This window comes from Halichoerus grypus, chromosome 12 (genome assembly GCF_964656455.1).
Source record: "Halichoerus grypus chromosome 12, mHalGry1.hap1.1, whole genome shotgun sequence".
Taxonomy (NCBI): Eukaryota; Metazoa; Chordata; class Mammalia; order Carnivora; family Phocidae; genus Halichoerus; species Halichoerus grypus.
The window spans coordinates 42,053,397-42,070,638 of record NC_135723.1 but is presented as its reverse complement, the minus strand read 5'-3'; the positions used below and the strand labels follow the sequence as shown (position 1 = coordinate 42,070,638).

At 36.1% G+C, this 17,242-nt stretch overlaps 1 protein-coding gene across 4 annotated transcripts in view; it reads right to left on the bottom strand.

Annotated features, from left to right (window-relative positions):
* Positions 1 to 17,242, bottom strand: part of GLCCI1 (glucocorticoid induced 1) — a 110,702-nt gene that overhangs the window by 29,818 nt on the left and 63,642 nt on the right. For 2 of the 4 annotated variants that reach the window (XM_078059294.1, XM_078059296.1), the window contains exons 4-5: positions 5,276 to 5,392; positions 280 to 432 (exon numbers count right to left, since the gene is read on the bottom strand). In XM_078059294.1, the coding sequence (XP_077915420.1) occupies positions 280 to 432; positions 5,276 to 5,392 (270 nt within the window). The remainder of the gene's footprint in view (positions 1 to 279; positions 433 to 5,275; positions 5,393 to 17,242) is intronic. The other 2 variants (XM_078059295.1, XM_078059297.1) reach the window with 1 other exon arrangement.

Sequence of the window (17,242 nt, the reverse complement as noted above, 5' to 3'; positions counted from 1 at the left end):
TAGTTGTCTACAGCTGGGGGCACTGGAAGGAAATGAGGGATGATTACTAAAGGATCAGAGTTTCTTTCTGGGGTGATGAAAATGCTGTAAAATTGATTGTGGTGATGGTTGCACAACTGTGAATATACAAAAAAAAAAAACACTGAGTTGTACACTTCACATGGGTAAATTGATGGTATGTGAATTATAGCTAATAAAGCTGTTACCAAAAAAAGGACTTTTAAGACAGTTCTAAATATTAAAGAAAAAAAAGGATTCAAACATTGCACGTAACCTTACCTTGGACACTTCCTCCTTCCCATTATTTTCTTTAATGAATACCTTTTCTAATTCAGGACTTATTCCTTCTACATTGCAGGGCACACGTGAAACGGATGATTTTGGCACTGATATATTTGACAGCGGCATAGGGACTGATCTTGATCCAGTAGCCTACAAAACATAAGATAAGGTGGTGTCAAATTATTTGTGGCCAAAAAAATCAAGAAATCAAGAACTAAAGAGCACGGTAAATCTGAAAATGGAAACTCAAATGAGTGGAATTATTTCAACATTTCAAATACAATTTATAAATTCAGATTCACATACAGAAATTTAGGTTCTAAAGTAAGGAAGGTAAAAACTCTAGAGTCAAAATAATCCTTTAAGGTGAAGTGTAAAGGTATAATGGCATAACATATACACTATTTCATTAGGACAGCAGACAGACTCTTCTGCACTGTTTCTTTTTCCATTTGCTGTTTTTACTGAAAAAGCATAGTTGAAATCCTGTCAGTTAAGTGGATCATGTGGCTTTACTGGACAGCTCTATGTGTGTGTTTAAAAGATTTGTTTCCTTCACTGTTACAATTACCTTCTAGTATTTTTAATTTCCATTTTGAAAACCTTATGGATTATTAAATAATGTGGCAACAATACATCATTTTCAGTTCAATGACACTCACTTAACAACTTTAAGGTTGTTTTCAAAAGTCTTTTGGAGAAGTTCTCAAGAATTAACCACCTCTCACGGTTGTCACAGACAGTACCAAAAAGTATAAGATAAGCCCTTTAAAAATTTTTTTTAAGATTTTATTTTTTTTTAAAGATTTTATTTATTTATTTGACAGAGACACACAGCGAGAGAGGGAACACAAGCAGGGGGAGTGGGAGAGGGAGAAGCAGGCTCCCCGCTGAGCAGGGAGCCTGATGTGGGCTCGATCCCAGGACCCTGGGACCATGACCTGAGCCAAAGGCAGACACTTAACGACTGAGCCACTCAGGCGCCCCTAAGATTTTATTTATTTGACAGAGAGAGAGAGTGCACAAGCAGGTGGTGTAGCAGGCAGAGGGAGAAGCAGGCTCCCTGCCGAGCAGGGAGCCTGATGGGGGGCTCAATCCCAGGACCCCAGGATCATGACCCGAGCCGAAGGCAGCCACTTAACTGACCGAGCCACCCAGGGGCCCAAGATCAGTCTTTAAAAAAAAAAAAATCCAGTATAGTTAACATACAGTATTATATTAGTTTCAGGTGTATAATAGAGTGATTCAACAATTCTATACATAACTCAGTGCTCATCATGGTAAGTGTACTCTTCATCCCCACACCTACTTCAGGTACCCCCCCACCTCCCCTCCGGTAACCGTCTGTTCTTTAGAGTTTAGAGTAAGATAAGCCTTTTGATGCTCAAGAAACTTCTACCACAGAAAGGAAATAAGGAAAACAAAGATGAACAAGGTAAAAATAAAAATAATACATGTTCTCTATCTTACTCGGAATGATTAAAGTTGATCCGTAGGATTCATAATGAGGTGGACTGCTAAGCACTGATTAACACATGAATAATATTTCCTGTACTCAGGGCTGTGCTTCTGCCATCTGTGAACCGCTGCCTGCTAATGTCCTTTGTTATTGATGCACGAGATTTTTTCATATTGAAGTTGTACCTCTTTGTCATACATGTGCTGCTTACTTTAGTATCAGATATCTTTCAGTACTTTTATTGTTTTTCATTTTTAAATATTTAACCTATCATGATTTATTTTTGTGTATGGTGTGAAGTAGTATGTTTTTTGCCACCCAGTAATCAAACTGCCAACATTTATGATTCTATATTTGATTTCCTTATGGATTTCTATATTTGATTTGATTCTGATTTCATTTCCTTAACAGATATTCCCTATACAGAGCTTCACTTTAATTGCTATTTTATAGTACATGTTGGTATGTTATAGGAAAAACCTTTTCAGATTTTTTCTATTAATTGGCATTAGTTTTCCATAGGACCTTTGAGAACAACTTTTCAAGTAACAAAACAAGTCCTTCTAAATTTCTGTTGGAACTCAATCTGTACATTAATTTCGGGTAAATTGCTATTTAAAAAATACTGAGTCTTCCCTTCCCATACATGAATGTGTTGGGACTTCCCATTTAGGTCTTGGTTTTGTATTTCATATCCTCAATAAAGTCTTATAATTTGCATATTTATTTTATGTCAAATTCTAGGCATTGTATATATTTTTCTTACATACGTGTTTGAGAACTGTAACATAACAAGTAACATATATTTGGTGTCTGTCCTGGTTCTTGACACACATTTCCCAAAATTCTTCTAATTTCCTGAGTGATAGGTATGCTAGGGGCATCTTTTGGGTTCCCGTATTTGGTTTCTCACCCTGGAACTGGACACAGAGCTCCTAAATCCCTTGGAATTTCCTGGGTGAGAGAAGGAACAGTCTTCTATTCTAATGAGGTGACTCTTGAGGGGCTCCTGGATAGCTTCTAGTCAACAGAAAGATCAAGCCATGATTATAAGCTTGGAACTTCCAGCCCCACACATCCTCTGGAGGGGGCAGAAGGGCTGGAGATGGAGTTAATAATGGATCATGCCAATGTGATGAAGCCTTCATAAAAATCTCTAAACTATGGGTTCAGAGAACTTCCAGGTTGGTGAACACGTATCCACATGCCAAAAGAGTGGCACGCCCCGACTCCAGGGAGGCAGAAGCCCCTGCACTTGAGACCTCTCCAGACCTTGCCCTATGTACCTCTTTATCAAACTGTTCGTCTGCATCCTTTATTATATCCCTTATAATAAAAGAGTACACATAAGTGATTCCCTGAGTTCTGTGAGCCATCTAACAAATTACTGAACCTGAAGTGGTTGTTGGGAATTACTTTTTTATAGCCAGATGGTCAGAAGTACAGATGACAATCTGGGACTTGTGACTGGCATCTTAAGGGGGGAGGGTGGGCAGTCTTGTAGGGCTGAGCCCTTAAACTGTGGGGTCTGTGCCAACTCCGAGTAGTTAGTGTTATATTGAATTGTAAGACACTCAGCTGGTGTCTGGAGAGTTGGCAAATGGTATGGGAAAACCTCCCACACATGTGGTGTTAGAAGTATTCTAAGTAGAGGGTACAGTGGTTTACCTTCATTCATATAAGAGAAACTACTGATTTTTATGTTTATATTTAATCATTTAAGTTCTCAGTTTTTTCTTTTTGTTATGAAAAATTATAATCATAAGCATAATTAAATGCTATACCATAATGAACTCTCATGTGCACATCATCCAGCTTCAAAAATTACCAACATCTGCCAATCTTGTTTCATCAAGTATCCACTTTTCTTCTGTTCTTAGATAATTTTAAAGCACATTCTAGACTTCATACTTCGCCTACAAATATTTCAGTATGTATGGCAGATAATTATTTTTATACCTAACCACAATGTCAAAAATTCAATGTAAATTAGGAACACCTGCCTAAGTCTTTTTTGTTAAATCAGCAAGTCAATAGATCTTCTATAAATGCACTGGGCTCTTACAGAAAAGGTGCATGAAATAAACAGAGTAAGAATAAAATATATTATTTCTACCAGATAAGAAAAAATCATACTTTGTCTCTATAATATTGCCTTTTTGAGAATTTAACATAATGAATCATACACTATGTAGACTTTTGCTTCTGACTTCTTTCACTTAGCGTGATGTTTTTGAGATTCAACCGTGTTCTCATAAGTATCAGTAGTTCCTTCCTTTTTACTGCTGAGTAGTATTGCATGGATATTATGAAATGTTGTTTTATCCATTCACCAGCTAATAGATATTTGTTTCCATTTTTTGACTCTTATAAATAATGCCTCCATGAACACTGATGTAAAAGTCTTAGTATGGATATATGTTTTTATTTCTCATGCCTAGATATCAAAGAGCGGAATTTGGGGGCTCTATAGTCAGTGTATGTGTGTTTAACTTTTTAGGAAAATGCCAAACTGTTTTCCAAAGTGGTGGTACCATTTTGTGTTCCCATTAGCAATGAATGTCTGTTCTAGTTGATCCACATCCTCACCAACACTTGGTACTGGCTATCCTATTGGTTTCGATGGTTTAGTTCATTCACTTTGATTTTCTAAATATAATCATATCATATACAGATAATGAAAGCTGTTTCTTTTTCTTACTGCTCTGTCCAGAGCCTCTAAACCACTAGCAAGTAATATCAGTAATTATGGGCATCTATGACTTGATTTTTATTTTAACAGAAATGCTTCCAGTATTTTATTGTTAGGATCTCACTACACTTGCAGTAAGTCACATTAGGAAGTATCCTATTTTTAGTTAATAAGGTTTTATCACATAAGAATACTGAGTTTTTATCAAATATTATTCAGCGTCTACTTTGACCTTCTGATGCAGTTAACTAAACTAACACCTTTCTTAATGCTGAATCATCCATATGTTTCTGAATCACCCTGTTTACATTTGTTTTGATTCACTACTTGGGTTTCTTTTTCTATACTACTGTATTTGATTTACTAAAATTTATATCAATATTTTAAGTGAATTTGGTCTAGAACAGCATTTCCCAAACTTATTCCATGGAAGTACATATTCCTGGGGTGGGGGGGAGTTGGGGGATCCCCAACAGAACTCTAATCCTCAATTTCTTCTTATGTAAAATAGGGGTAAATATAGATAAAGAGATATAGATGGCTTAAGGTACTATTAGGAAGATTAAATGAGATAATGCCCATAGTTGCTTAATAAGTGAATGAGCTAGGATTTTAGTATCAATCATCCTTGAGGTGACTACACTCTGTTAGGTCTATTATTAAAAGAAAATTATGTATATGGAGGGGTGAAAAAACTTCTTGCAACAATTTAACCAGTAGTAGTAATTTAGTAGAGCTAGGGATTTATATTATTAATTTTTTAATCCTAAAATAATGGATCCCCCCTTTATAATGAACCCTTTAAAAGGAATTATTCAAATGTGGACAAGAAATTAGCCTACCTGAGTGTGATTGATTGTTACATGGTTGCCATGAAGAGGTGACTGACGATCTTTCTCCTTACCGTGCCGACTACTCTGTTTACTACGTTGTAGTTGCTGCCTCAGTTTGGCAATCTGCTTTGGGGAGAGGGGAGGAGAAATAAGATGAGAACAAAAGTGAATACCAGTTTTTAAGTACTTCTTATTTTAATTTTTGGATACTAATAAATCATTTTTTTCCTCACAGGTTTCAAAAAGAGATAATATTTCACTGCAAAGATTTATTCTTCCAAGTTTCTAGGATTAAAACTATCGAAAATAAGAGGTACAGACTTCCAGTTATACAACAAATAAGTCGTAGGGATGTAAAGTACAGCATAGGGAATACAGTCAATAATATTGTAATAACTATGTTTGATGACAGAAGGTAACTAGACTTGTGGTAGTAACCATTTCAAAATGTATATAAATGTTGAATCCCTTATGTTGTCCAACTGAAACTAATATGTCAACTATACTTCAATAAAAAATAGGCTATAAAAATGCTTCACTTGTACAGTTAAAATAGTGTTTTGGGAAACATGTAGACTAAATTTTTCCACATTATTTCAGATTTTACCTTTGTACACCATGAATATCTTCTTCTTTAAACACTTTTTATAAGGCAAAAAACTAGTATTTTGGATGCCAATTGATTAAAGTCAAAGCCAATACATTAATACAGAGACCACATTAGTTTCTAAGTTCCCATCTTAGCTTATCAATTACTAAACACTTCAAAATTGTAAACAGTATTAGCAACTCACTAGTATTGAATATCTTACTGTATGTTACTCTTTAGTCACTCAACTTTTATTTTACTTTCCAGTTTTATGGAGATATAATTTTGACATACAGTATTGTGGAAGTTTAAAGTTACTGAACATGTTGATTTCATACCTGTATATACTGCAAAATGATGCCACCATAGCATTAGTTAATACCTCTACCCCGTCTCATAATTACCATTTCTTTTTTTGTGGTGAGAACAGTTGAAATTTACTCTTTTAGCAGCTTTTAAATATACAATACAGTATTATTAAGTATAATCAAAATGCTATACATTAGATCCATAAAACTTATTCATCTTATAACTGGAAGTGTGTATCTTTTGACCAACCCCAATTTCCTCTACTCTCCCGCTCCTGGTAGCCACCACCATCACCACTCTACTGTTTCTATGAGTTCAACCTTTTTAGAACCCACATACAAGTGATATCATACAATATTTGTCTTTCTCTTAGCCTAATGCCTTCAAGGTTGATCCTTGTTGTTATAAATGGCAGGATATCCTTCTTCCTCATGGCTGAATAACATTACAGTGGAGATATACACACACACATATACACTACATCTTCTTTATCCATTCGTCTGTTGATGGACATTTGCTATAATCATAACTTAGAGTGTATTCTCCTAAATGGAATGGTAACACTCCCAGGTTTATGAGAAAAGTCATTATTGCAATATGGCTTGGAATTCATTAAACTACTGGGTATTTACCAAAACAAAAAACAAAAAACAAAAAAACCCACACACACACACACACACACACAAAAACAAACAACAATGCTAATTCAAAGGGATATATGCACCCCTATGTTTATAGTAGCAGTATTTACAATAGCAAAACTATGGAAGCAGCCCCAGGGTCTGTTGACAGATGAATGGATAAAGACAATGTGGTATATATACACAGTGGAATATTATTCAGCCATAAAAACGAATGAAGTCTTGCCATTTGCAAAAAATGGATGGAGCTAGAGAGTATAATGCTGAAATAAGTCAGAGAAAGACAAATACCATACGATCTCACTCATATGTGGAATTTAAGAAACAAAACAAAGGAAAAAAAGAGACAAAGACAAACCAAGAAATAGACTCTTAACTATAAAGAACAAACTGATGGTTACCAGAGAGGAGGTGGGTGGGGGATGGGGAAAGCAGGGGATGGGATTAAAGAGTACAGTTATCATGATGAAAAAAATAATTAAAAAAAAAAACAAGATTACATATGCAATCAAATGGTGCAGTTAAGGGTCTGCTGAATTGAAAACTGTGCCCATTTCTGGTTTGGAGAAATGGCCCCCACACAAAGTCCCTTGGAATCACCTGGGAAATTAAAAACAACAAAACAAAACAAAACAAAAACAACAAAAAAAAACCCCAAACTCACAAAGTCCTGACCAACGCAGATCCCTGTACCTGTCCCAGACTGATTTTTGTGGTTCTATATAGTCTCTATGCATCAGCATTTGGGAGCCCTTGGTCCAGAGTGTTTGAGGTTATAAAATTACAACCACCAGACCCATCTCCAACTGTGTATAGCCTAGGATGCCAATAGTTAGCAGACAGAGATTCTATCATGCCACCGCAGCACTGTAGGACACCTTCCTTAGAATTTATCGGAGCAGAATAAATTTTCTCAAAATTAAATAAAAGCTCAAAACTGGAACGTAAGTATTGCCAGAAGGTAACTTCTAACAGAAATAACTTATATTGAACACCAACCTGGTTGGAACTCAAAAAAAAAAAAAAACTAATATATTTTAGATGATGTATAATCTGCTTCAAATATGCCAGACCAGGAGTAAAATATTCCTGAGCATTTTATAAGGGACTAATTGGCAATTTGGGGGAAGTTATTTAATATTGGCATTATTTTCTTTGCAGAAAAGATGACACTCATCAACTAACAGTTATTCCTTGAACACCTATAGTGAGCCCAGTTTTATATTACCTACTTAGGCAAAGTGTAAACACAAGTAAAGTCTGTAAAATACATTGATTTCCGCAAGGACATAAAGCAAAAATACAATGTATTTTAGTATTAGCTAAATACTTACCTTGGATAACCATGGCAATAAAAAGCAAAACAGACAGTTGCTACTAAAGCCTATAAATGCTCAAGAGGAAAAGTATATAGGTTGCTAGAAAACTCATTTTTTATCTATGGCAAATAGAAGACAAACAGCATGGAAGGAAATAAAGCACCTAAACAACGGAATGGTTTACGTTCTTTCTTTTATATTAAGATCCTTAGGTTCCTTCAGTTGTTGTTTTTTGGGGTTTGTTATTTTTTTTTTTTTTTAGATTCCTTCAGTTTCTTAAAAGCTCTTTGTAGCTTATGGACCTCTCATACAATGTTGTTGCAAAGATATACAAGTAAGATGATCTATGTTAATATTTGTGTTCCCTGCTCTCTGTTGAAATGACATAATTTTTTTCTAGAGAACATTAATTTTCATGAGAAAAGGAATCAAAATTAGTAGGTGATCATTATAAATCAGGACAGATTATTCTCTATGATAAAAAATAAATAGGATTTCAAATTGTACAAGTCATTTAATTAGGATAGAGGTATAAAATTAAGTGTTTTCTGAATATTAATGATGTTTCAGTGCTGTTTCAAAACTGGCAAGAGCTTGTACAGAACAGCCCATAATGCCTAGAGATTAATCAAGGCAATTTGTAATTTTTCATTTTAAAAATAATCTTCAAAAATAAATAAACAAAAATAATCTGAGAATGATCAATTCAAATCACTCTGTTTTTTTAAAGGCCTTGAACCATCAAAGTAAGCCAGAGAAGTTTTTGTTCTTAACAGCCTTAACAAATCCCTGAAAACAAAAAGCATCCATCATGGTATACACCTTACTTTGCCTGGAATACCCAGTTCAACTATGCAACCTTATAGTTTTCACATAACATTGTTCATCTCTGAAATATTACATAGCTACGTTGTTTTCAATTCAGTAGAGATTAGGGTAAGTGGGAGCCCATCTTCCTAAACATATATACTCAGATTACAAATTTTAGTCAAGAACTATGTAAAATGAAAGCAGGACACCGTAAGTCCTCCTTTGCTTCGGAACAAGGTGGTCCCTGTGCTGCTTACAACCACATTCAGAAGAGGGGCAGGCCTACATAACAACGGCAAACACTCTCATCTTCCATACTTTTGTTTAGAATGTCCCTTCTCTTTTTCCTATGATGCTCAAGAGCCCACGGCCATCTGAAGCCAGTGGAGAGTTGACTTTAGAACCAGTGGAAAGTAGACACAAAGTTGTCTCTGGGAGGAAGGGGCAGAAGGGCAATACTCCTGCCCCACACACATACACACAACCCGTCCCACCTCATCCACAGCTCTGAAGCTCTGCCCAAGACAGCCTCTGTAGGCCTACATTCTATCACATTGCACAGAAGCTCCTTGTCCTCACTTCAGGGGATCTACCCACCCCAGTCACTAAGATGAAATGCCCACACAACCTTCATTTACAAAGGGAACATTAAGCTTTACTGACTTGATTTTTTAAACTAAACTATAGATATATCTAACTTTGTGTTTCTAAATACTCATTAGCTACTCTGTGGCCTTAGAAAAAAAAATTAAGAATGGATCTTGAGGGTATTCTCCTAAGTAAAATAAATCAGCCGAAGAAAAATACTGTTTGATCTCACTTATATGTAGAATCTTAAAAAAAAAATTCATAGAAACAAAGAGCAGATTGGTGGTCGCCACAGATGGGATGGGGGACAGGATATGGGCAATAGTGGTCAAAGGGTACAAATTTCCAGTTACAAGATGAGGAAGTTCTGGAATGTAATGTACAGCATGGTGACTACAGTTAATACTGTACAGCAATTTGAAAGTTGCTAGGGGAATAGATCTTAAAAGTTCTCACTACACACAAAAAAACTGTAATTATGTGAGGTGACAGATGTGTTAACTAAGCTTATGGTCAAATCAGTACACTGTATACCTTAAACCTACACAATGTTATATGTCAATTATAGCTCAACGAAGCCGAAAGAAAAAAATATTAAGAGGGAAGGAGAGAGGAAACTCTTTAAACATGAAAGGGGTTTCAAGCACATGAGCTCCAAGGTTTAAAAAAGCCAGGGAATAAGTGACCCTGGGTCACAAAGAAGAAATAATAAGTGTAGAGAGAAGAATTAGCATAAATACAAAGAACTGACTAAAACATCTGTGAAACTAGATGAAGAAAAATCAGAGACTGGCCCCACTTAAAATCTGAGAACTAGGAATACATTTTATTGTGAATTTTTGGAAACCTAATTAACATCGTGCCCATTCATTTGCTATTTCTGTCCTGTTAGTTTCCCCCACTATTGTTAAAATTTAAAAACAAAATAAAACAAAACTCAGCCTCAAAGACTGGTTGAGTACCTTCGCCTCAGATACTGAAAGGAAGAGAAAGATTTCTCACAATGGATTCCACTCCAGAGTAGGCCAGGGAAATGAGAAATCTTAACTTAAAAGGACTAAGAGCTAGCAGTAGGAAAGGAAGCAGGGTCCTGGGGCTTTGGGAAGAGAAGGAAAAAAAAAAATGAGAAGAGAGCTAGTTTAAAACCAGGAAGGAGGCACTATGCCACTTTTATGTAAATTACCTCATTCATTTTTTAATAAAAGCATATGAAATAGGTACTATTATCTTCCCCATTTTATAGGTGAGGGAAACTGGGGTAGAAGGTTAAAAAGCTTACTAAAAGTCACACAGTTAAGTGCTGAAACAAATACTTGAACTTAGGAAGCAGAATTCCAGAGTCTGCTCTCCTAAGCATTATTCTCTACTGTCTAAAGAAACAAGTTAATAACTTACGGGGAGACAACAAAATCTTAGAAAAATTTGACAACTGCTAAACTAACAACAACAACAAAAAAACCCTGAAACAGCTATAAAAGATATTAACCCAGCATTTTTTCCGAAAATAAGTTTGAGAAGTCATGAATTTCAAGCTGTCGTTCCCTTTTATATGAAAAAAAAGGAATATGTGACAAACTTTAGTGTTTATAAAGATCAAGTGTCTCAAAACAAAGGTTCTGCAGTCCAAAAACAAATTTAACATATCCCTTGTCAGTGTTCAAAGGAATTTAACATGCAATAGTGCCTAATCTAACACCAAAAATAAAAATTTAGAACTTCTTATAATTGCTCCATAAATACAAATAATTAGAGTTATTTTGCTGTTTTTTTAAAGTGCCAATAGGCAAACCCTAATGAACTAATTGCTATTCATTCAGCCCCATGAAATGAACACAGGCACATGCAGGCACAAACATCCATAAAGAAAGAACACAGATACATGCAAGCACATATACATGCAGAGGTCACCTGCATGCACATCAACCCTTGCATGCCCACAGACAGACATACCCTACTCACCATGTGCATGCACACATAAACCTGCTAACCCAGGAACAGAGGGAGATACTCCCACATACAAATTCATCCCCACAGATACAGCTAGCTTTGGGACTTTTATACATGTAAGTTTTAATACAGAATTATGTTTACAGCCACCAATAAGGCATATTTGTTGAGAGGCATGTAAATAACACCACCAGACTAACATTTAAAAAACATTTAGTTCACAAACCTGCTTGATCCCATGAAGTTATTATATTTACTTTACAGATAATGACACATTATCAAAAATAAAATACCTTACCCAATGTAATGTAACACAGCTAATAAGTGGCAGACCCAGTCCTCTAGCCTTTAATTTATAACCTCTTTCTATTACCTACCAATGCGGCTGGAAGTAATTCTATGTTAATGTTCAACTGCAAGTAATTACCAGTCACTGTGTATTAGCTCATAATCTCAACCACTTTGCAAAGTAACTTCCTTTCTTAATGTTGAAGATATTGCAAGATGTGAAACTGAAATAAAGATGAACAAAAATTTGATGAAGCCGTTAACATACTAACCTACTGATCAGCGTCTATTTTTTTGACAAGCAGTTTGTATGACCTTAAAAATTCTTCCTATTGAAGCCAATTTTAAATAATGAAAAGATTATAAAACATCTTTCTAATTCAATTTAATATGGATTTATACAGACTTTATTAGATAAATATTTGTATTTTTTAAAAGTTTATCACATAATTCCTTTGAGTTCAAAGGGATAATCAAAATTCTTCAGACTGTTGTCTTTTAGGTCCAGAGAAAATACTATTGCAATTATTTCCCCTTGGTATAATATGATAAAAAATTTTAATACCAAAAATTAACAAAACGTTAGGGCAGAAGGTATATAAGGAAACTTCTATTTTGCTTACTTAAAAAAGGAAGACCACATCAATAATATGTATTTATCACAGTTTGATCAGATGTGAGAAATATCCCTAATCATTTCACTTACTGCTCTAGATGGTTCCATCTAAGAAAAACTATCTTACTAATGAAAGAAAAGCTTACTGGTGAGATAAGGAAGCAACCCATGCTTTTTCCTTATTTCCACTGAAGACTTAAGAATGGCAAACCCCTTTTTCAATTTATCTCTATGAAAATCAGAGATAGTAAAAAAGAAAAATCAAAACAACAATACAACAGTATTATTTATGTTCTTTCTTGGAATGTCACCCTCTGGGATAAAGAGCAGGTTTGCTAACTGCTTACTATAAAAATAGTGGATTCCCCCAAGCTCTGTATTCCTCTCCTATAATGTGACCTACTATATGTGCATGAATCCATTTGGGCTCTCCCCACCACCCCATGGGACTTGATTCAGGGGAAATAAGGCAAACTTGATAGTCCTGATACTTGCTGTGCTGGGAATAACAAAGTCCATTGTCTCTAATTCAGGCATTTCATGCCTTCTGCCAGCATCCATGAAATAGTAAAAGACTAATTTATTACACTGTAAGTAGGAAAAAGTAAAACCCAAGACCTGAGAGGGAATACTTCTCAAATGAAGAAAAAGGAATTTTTTTTTTAAGATTTTATTTATTTGAGAGAGAAAGAGAGTAAGAGAGAGAGCACAAGAGGGGGGTAGGGTCAGAGAGAGAAGCAGATTCCCCGCTGAGCAGGGAGCCCGATGTGGAACTCGATCCCGGGACTCCAGGATCATGACCTGAGCCGAAGGCAGTCGCTTAACCAACTGAGCCACCCAGGCACCCAGAGAAAGGAATTTTAAGAAACAACTTGGAAAGATCGATTTATGTTCCCTACAGATAAGGGGACATGATGGACTGGTATCTGACTTCTACTCTAGATACTGAATGTATGAGAGTTTACCAGGATCCATTTAGGAAATCTGAGTGAAGAGTTGTGCAGAGTTGTCTTTGGTTCTACGTAAGAGGGCCGCCTAGAGGAGTGAACTGACTCAACAGCTGAGAAACTGAATGTTATTTCTATGATTCTAGAGGCTAAGGACGGAGTAAGGGACTTACAAACCCAGAAAGACAGAACAGTAGGGAAGAGATGTATAGCAACAAGGGATCTCCAGAGACTCCATGAAATTACTCTCAAACAAAGTCAGTTTTAAAAATCTGTCAAGCCCAGGGGACGTAAAGACATCTTATAATATATATAAACCAGTCAAGGAGCCACATTTCTATTCCCCTTACCTCCCTCTCGCTCCGGAGCTCTAACTCCAGAGGAGTGAGGAAGAAGGTGAGCAAGAAACAGAAGGGAAGGTTCCCTGATCACTTCACCGAGGAAGTCACCCAACCACAGGAGGCCCTAACTAGGACAAGGGGAGTAGCTAGAACCATAAAAGCTGCTGGAATTTGACTATTTTAAGAAACTAGAAAGCATGCTCGTTCAAAGGGACCACAGGGGTGTAAGAGTGATCAGATTCTAGTTTTGCACCATGGGCAGGAGATGAACTTCTCTCACTCAATAAGGACAGTGGGAGTTAACATAAAGTCCTTTGTGATTATTCCTTAAGGTCTTAGTTGTTTTTCTCAATGTGTAATTAAGTTCTTTAAGAAGTAGACTGTATCTATTGTTTCTTTTGAAATTCGAGATCCTTCACACGCTATTGGGCATACAGTCTTACTCATTTGATGTTATTCCATCAACAAATCAGTGCTACTGAATGCTGATGATATATGCTAAACCGTATCTTCAAGATTTACCTTTCTTCTCTTTTATTCTACTAAACATACAAATGAAGTACCATAAAAAGCGATGTTAATTAAACCCTTATCATTTACTTACAGACTCCTTAAATTCTAGTTATGCTTTATAAATTAACTTTAAATTGTGTTTTATAAGCAGGGAACCACATTTCTAACAGGTGGAAAAGTGCATTTGCACATTTGCTTAGTTGGGCTGACAACCGTCCAGCGAACATAAATCAAAGGAGGAAAAGTAGTCTTTTCATAAAGGAAAATGCCTCACTTGGATTAGCTTCCTTAACATTAACCAACCCACAAGTTCATGTATAGTGGTATCAGTTATAATTTCTGACAAATGCATTGATAATCTGCCATTTCTTTCCTAATTGCAAGAAAGTGTGAGTGTGTGTCCTTGATCTACAATTCCATTACACTATACCTAGGGGGGTAATTTTTTCTTTGTCTTATTTATCCTCCTTGAAACTGGTGGGCTTTTTCAATTGCTCTCCAAATATAGCAAACTTTCAACCTTTAAAAAATTTCTCTTTCCCGATGCTTACAAAATATTCTCACCTCCTGGAACCCTTAACCCAGTCTATATTCCATGTTTCTTAACTTCTCTTTCATGTTTTCAACCTCTTTATCTTTTTGTTCTATATTCTAGAAGATCTGCTCTTCCAGACTGGCAACTCTCACTTGAGAGTTCTGATTCACTAATTCTCTCTTCTGTTACGTGAATTTAATCTACCAAACAGTTTTTTGTTTTTAATTTCTTCAGTTTTTGTTATTTACAAGATTTGTCATCAGTCCTTTATCATTCTGCCTGTTCTTGTTTATTCCTTATTGCCAGTTACCACTTCATTTGAAATTCTTCTTTTTCTAAGATTTTATTTATTTATTTGACAGAGAGAAAGAGCACAAGCAGGGGGAGTGGCAGAGGGAGAAGCAGGCTCCCCTCTGAGCAGGGAGCCCGATGTGGGACTCAATCCCAGGACCCTGAGATCATGACCTGAGCCGAAGGCAGACGCTTAACTGACTGAGCCACCCAGGTGCCCCTCATTTGAAATTCTTACACATTCTTATACTTAAGTGCTTTTTTTGAGATTGTGTTCTTAGTCTTATTTCCTTGGATGTAAATGATCCTATTTGATGTATCTGCTGTCTCTTGTGGTAACAGATTTCCTCACATGTCCTAAAATACTTGCCTGCAAACACACCTTATGTGGAAGTTTTATCCTTTGTGAGCTCTTTCCTGCCATGTTGTTTCATGGTTGCTCACACTATCCCTCTGGAGTTGCACAGATCCAGAGCAGGTCTTAAATTAGAAAGACTGGGGCTTTGGTTCCACATGGGTAGAGCTCTATTCCAGATGCCACATGCACACACAACATATGGTTACTATTTCCATTTTTGCACAGTTGCCTCTTTGGCCCACAGGAAAACACCAACAGTGTCAGGTGGAGTTATTTCAGGTCTAGTTTTACGGCCTAGAAACATGGTCCCAGTTCTCTGCTTTATGCAGACAGCCCAGTTCCAATCTCCTACCATTTGTAAGACACATTTGGCATTCTTAAAATGTCTAGCAACCTACACTCTCTTACATTTGGCTTAAAAACCCACTTTTTAAGCCCTGGCCCACATGACCCAGGTTTCTGTGAGCCAGACAGTATCAATACCCACCCATTACTAAGGGCTTCTTGTCTACTCATGGTCTGCAGGGATTTTCTTTGTCTTAAATATAACTAGAATGTAGTTACTTATTTCTTTGAAAAATTTTCACATCACATTCTCATAAACTTGGAGCAAAGTGGAGACAGATTATACAGGTGCTTTCACTGACATTTTAATCTGAAATCTGGATTCAAATTATGTGAGGGGGAGAATATGTATGTGATTCAGGAAAAAAGGATGTGTGCTACTTTTGACTTTGATCCTATTTCAAGGAAGCAGGTCAAAAGTTATTTTTTAAATAGCACAATTTTAGTAGTATTCAATTTTTAAAAATACGACTTTCAAAAATACTTTCGGCTTTTCATAATTTTCTCAAATTCCAATTCTGTCATCTATTACAACTATTCTTCTTTTCACTTTTTGTCTTTACCAATGTATTCTTATCATTTGCTAGCCTCAGTTATATATCATATAGCACTTGGTATCTTCATGGTTCACCAAGGAAAACCCACCAGTCTTTTATATCTATTCCTTTTATATTTTTCATCTTTACTGAGATATAAGTTACATTCCCTTAACTTCATTCATTGTAAGGGTAAAAAGTTAGTAAGTTTTAATCACTAGAGGTGTAGAGCTGTACAACAATAATCACAATGCAGTTTTATAACTTTTTCATCACCCCCCCAAATTTGCCTTGAGTCTGTTTTTTTGCAGGACTCCTCCAGCCCCACTCCCAGCCACATGCAACCACAAATGGGCTTTCTCCCCTTTCTCTAACTTTGCCTTTTCTGGCATTTCAAAATTAAATGGAACCATATAATATGTAGTCTTAGTCATCTCACTTCTTTCACTTAGCAGGGATTGGCAAGCCATAATCTGAAGGCCAAATCCAGGCTGCCATGTGTTTTTGTAAATAAAATTTACTGGAACATAACCAAGCCCATTCCATATTGTTTATGGCTGCTTTCACACTACAACAGCAGAGTTGAACAGTTGCAGCAGAGATTATAGGGCCCACAAACCCTAAAATATTTACTATCTGGCCTTTTACAGAAAAAATTTGCTGCCTCTTGACTTAGTAAAACACTTTTGAGGTTCATTCACATTGTAGCATTGTTGATATTCAGTGTATTGTTCCTTTTTCATTGCTTACTAGTATGTCATTGCATGAATACACCACATTTTGTCTCTCCATTTACCAGTCCATCAATATGTGGACTCAGCTATAAACATTTTGTGCACACGCCTCAATCTAGACAGGTGTTCTCAGTTTTCTTATACAGATTCCTAGGAACTGAATTGCTGGGTTATATGCTAAGTTTCTGATTAACTTTAAAAGAAACTGATAAACTGTTTTCCAAAGTGGCTGTTTCCAAGAACATCTGAGGGCTCCAGATTCTCTTTAT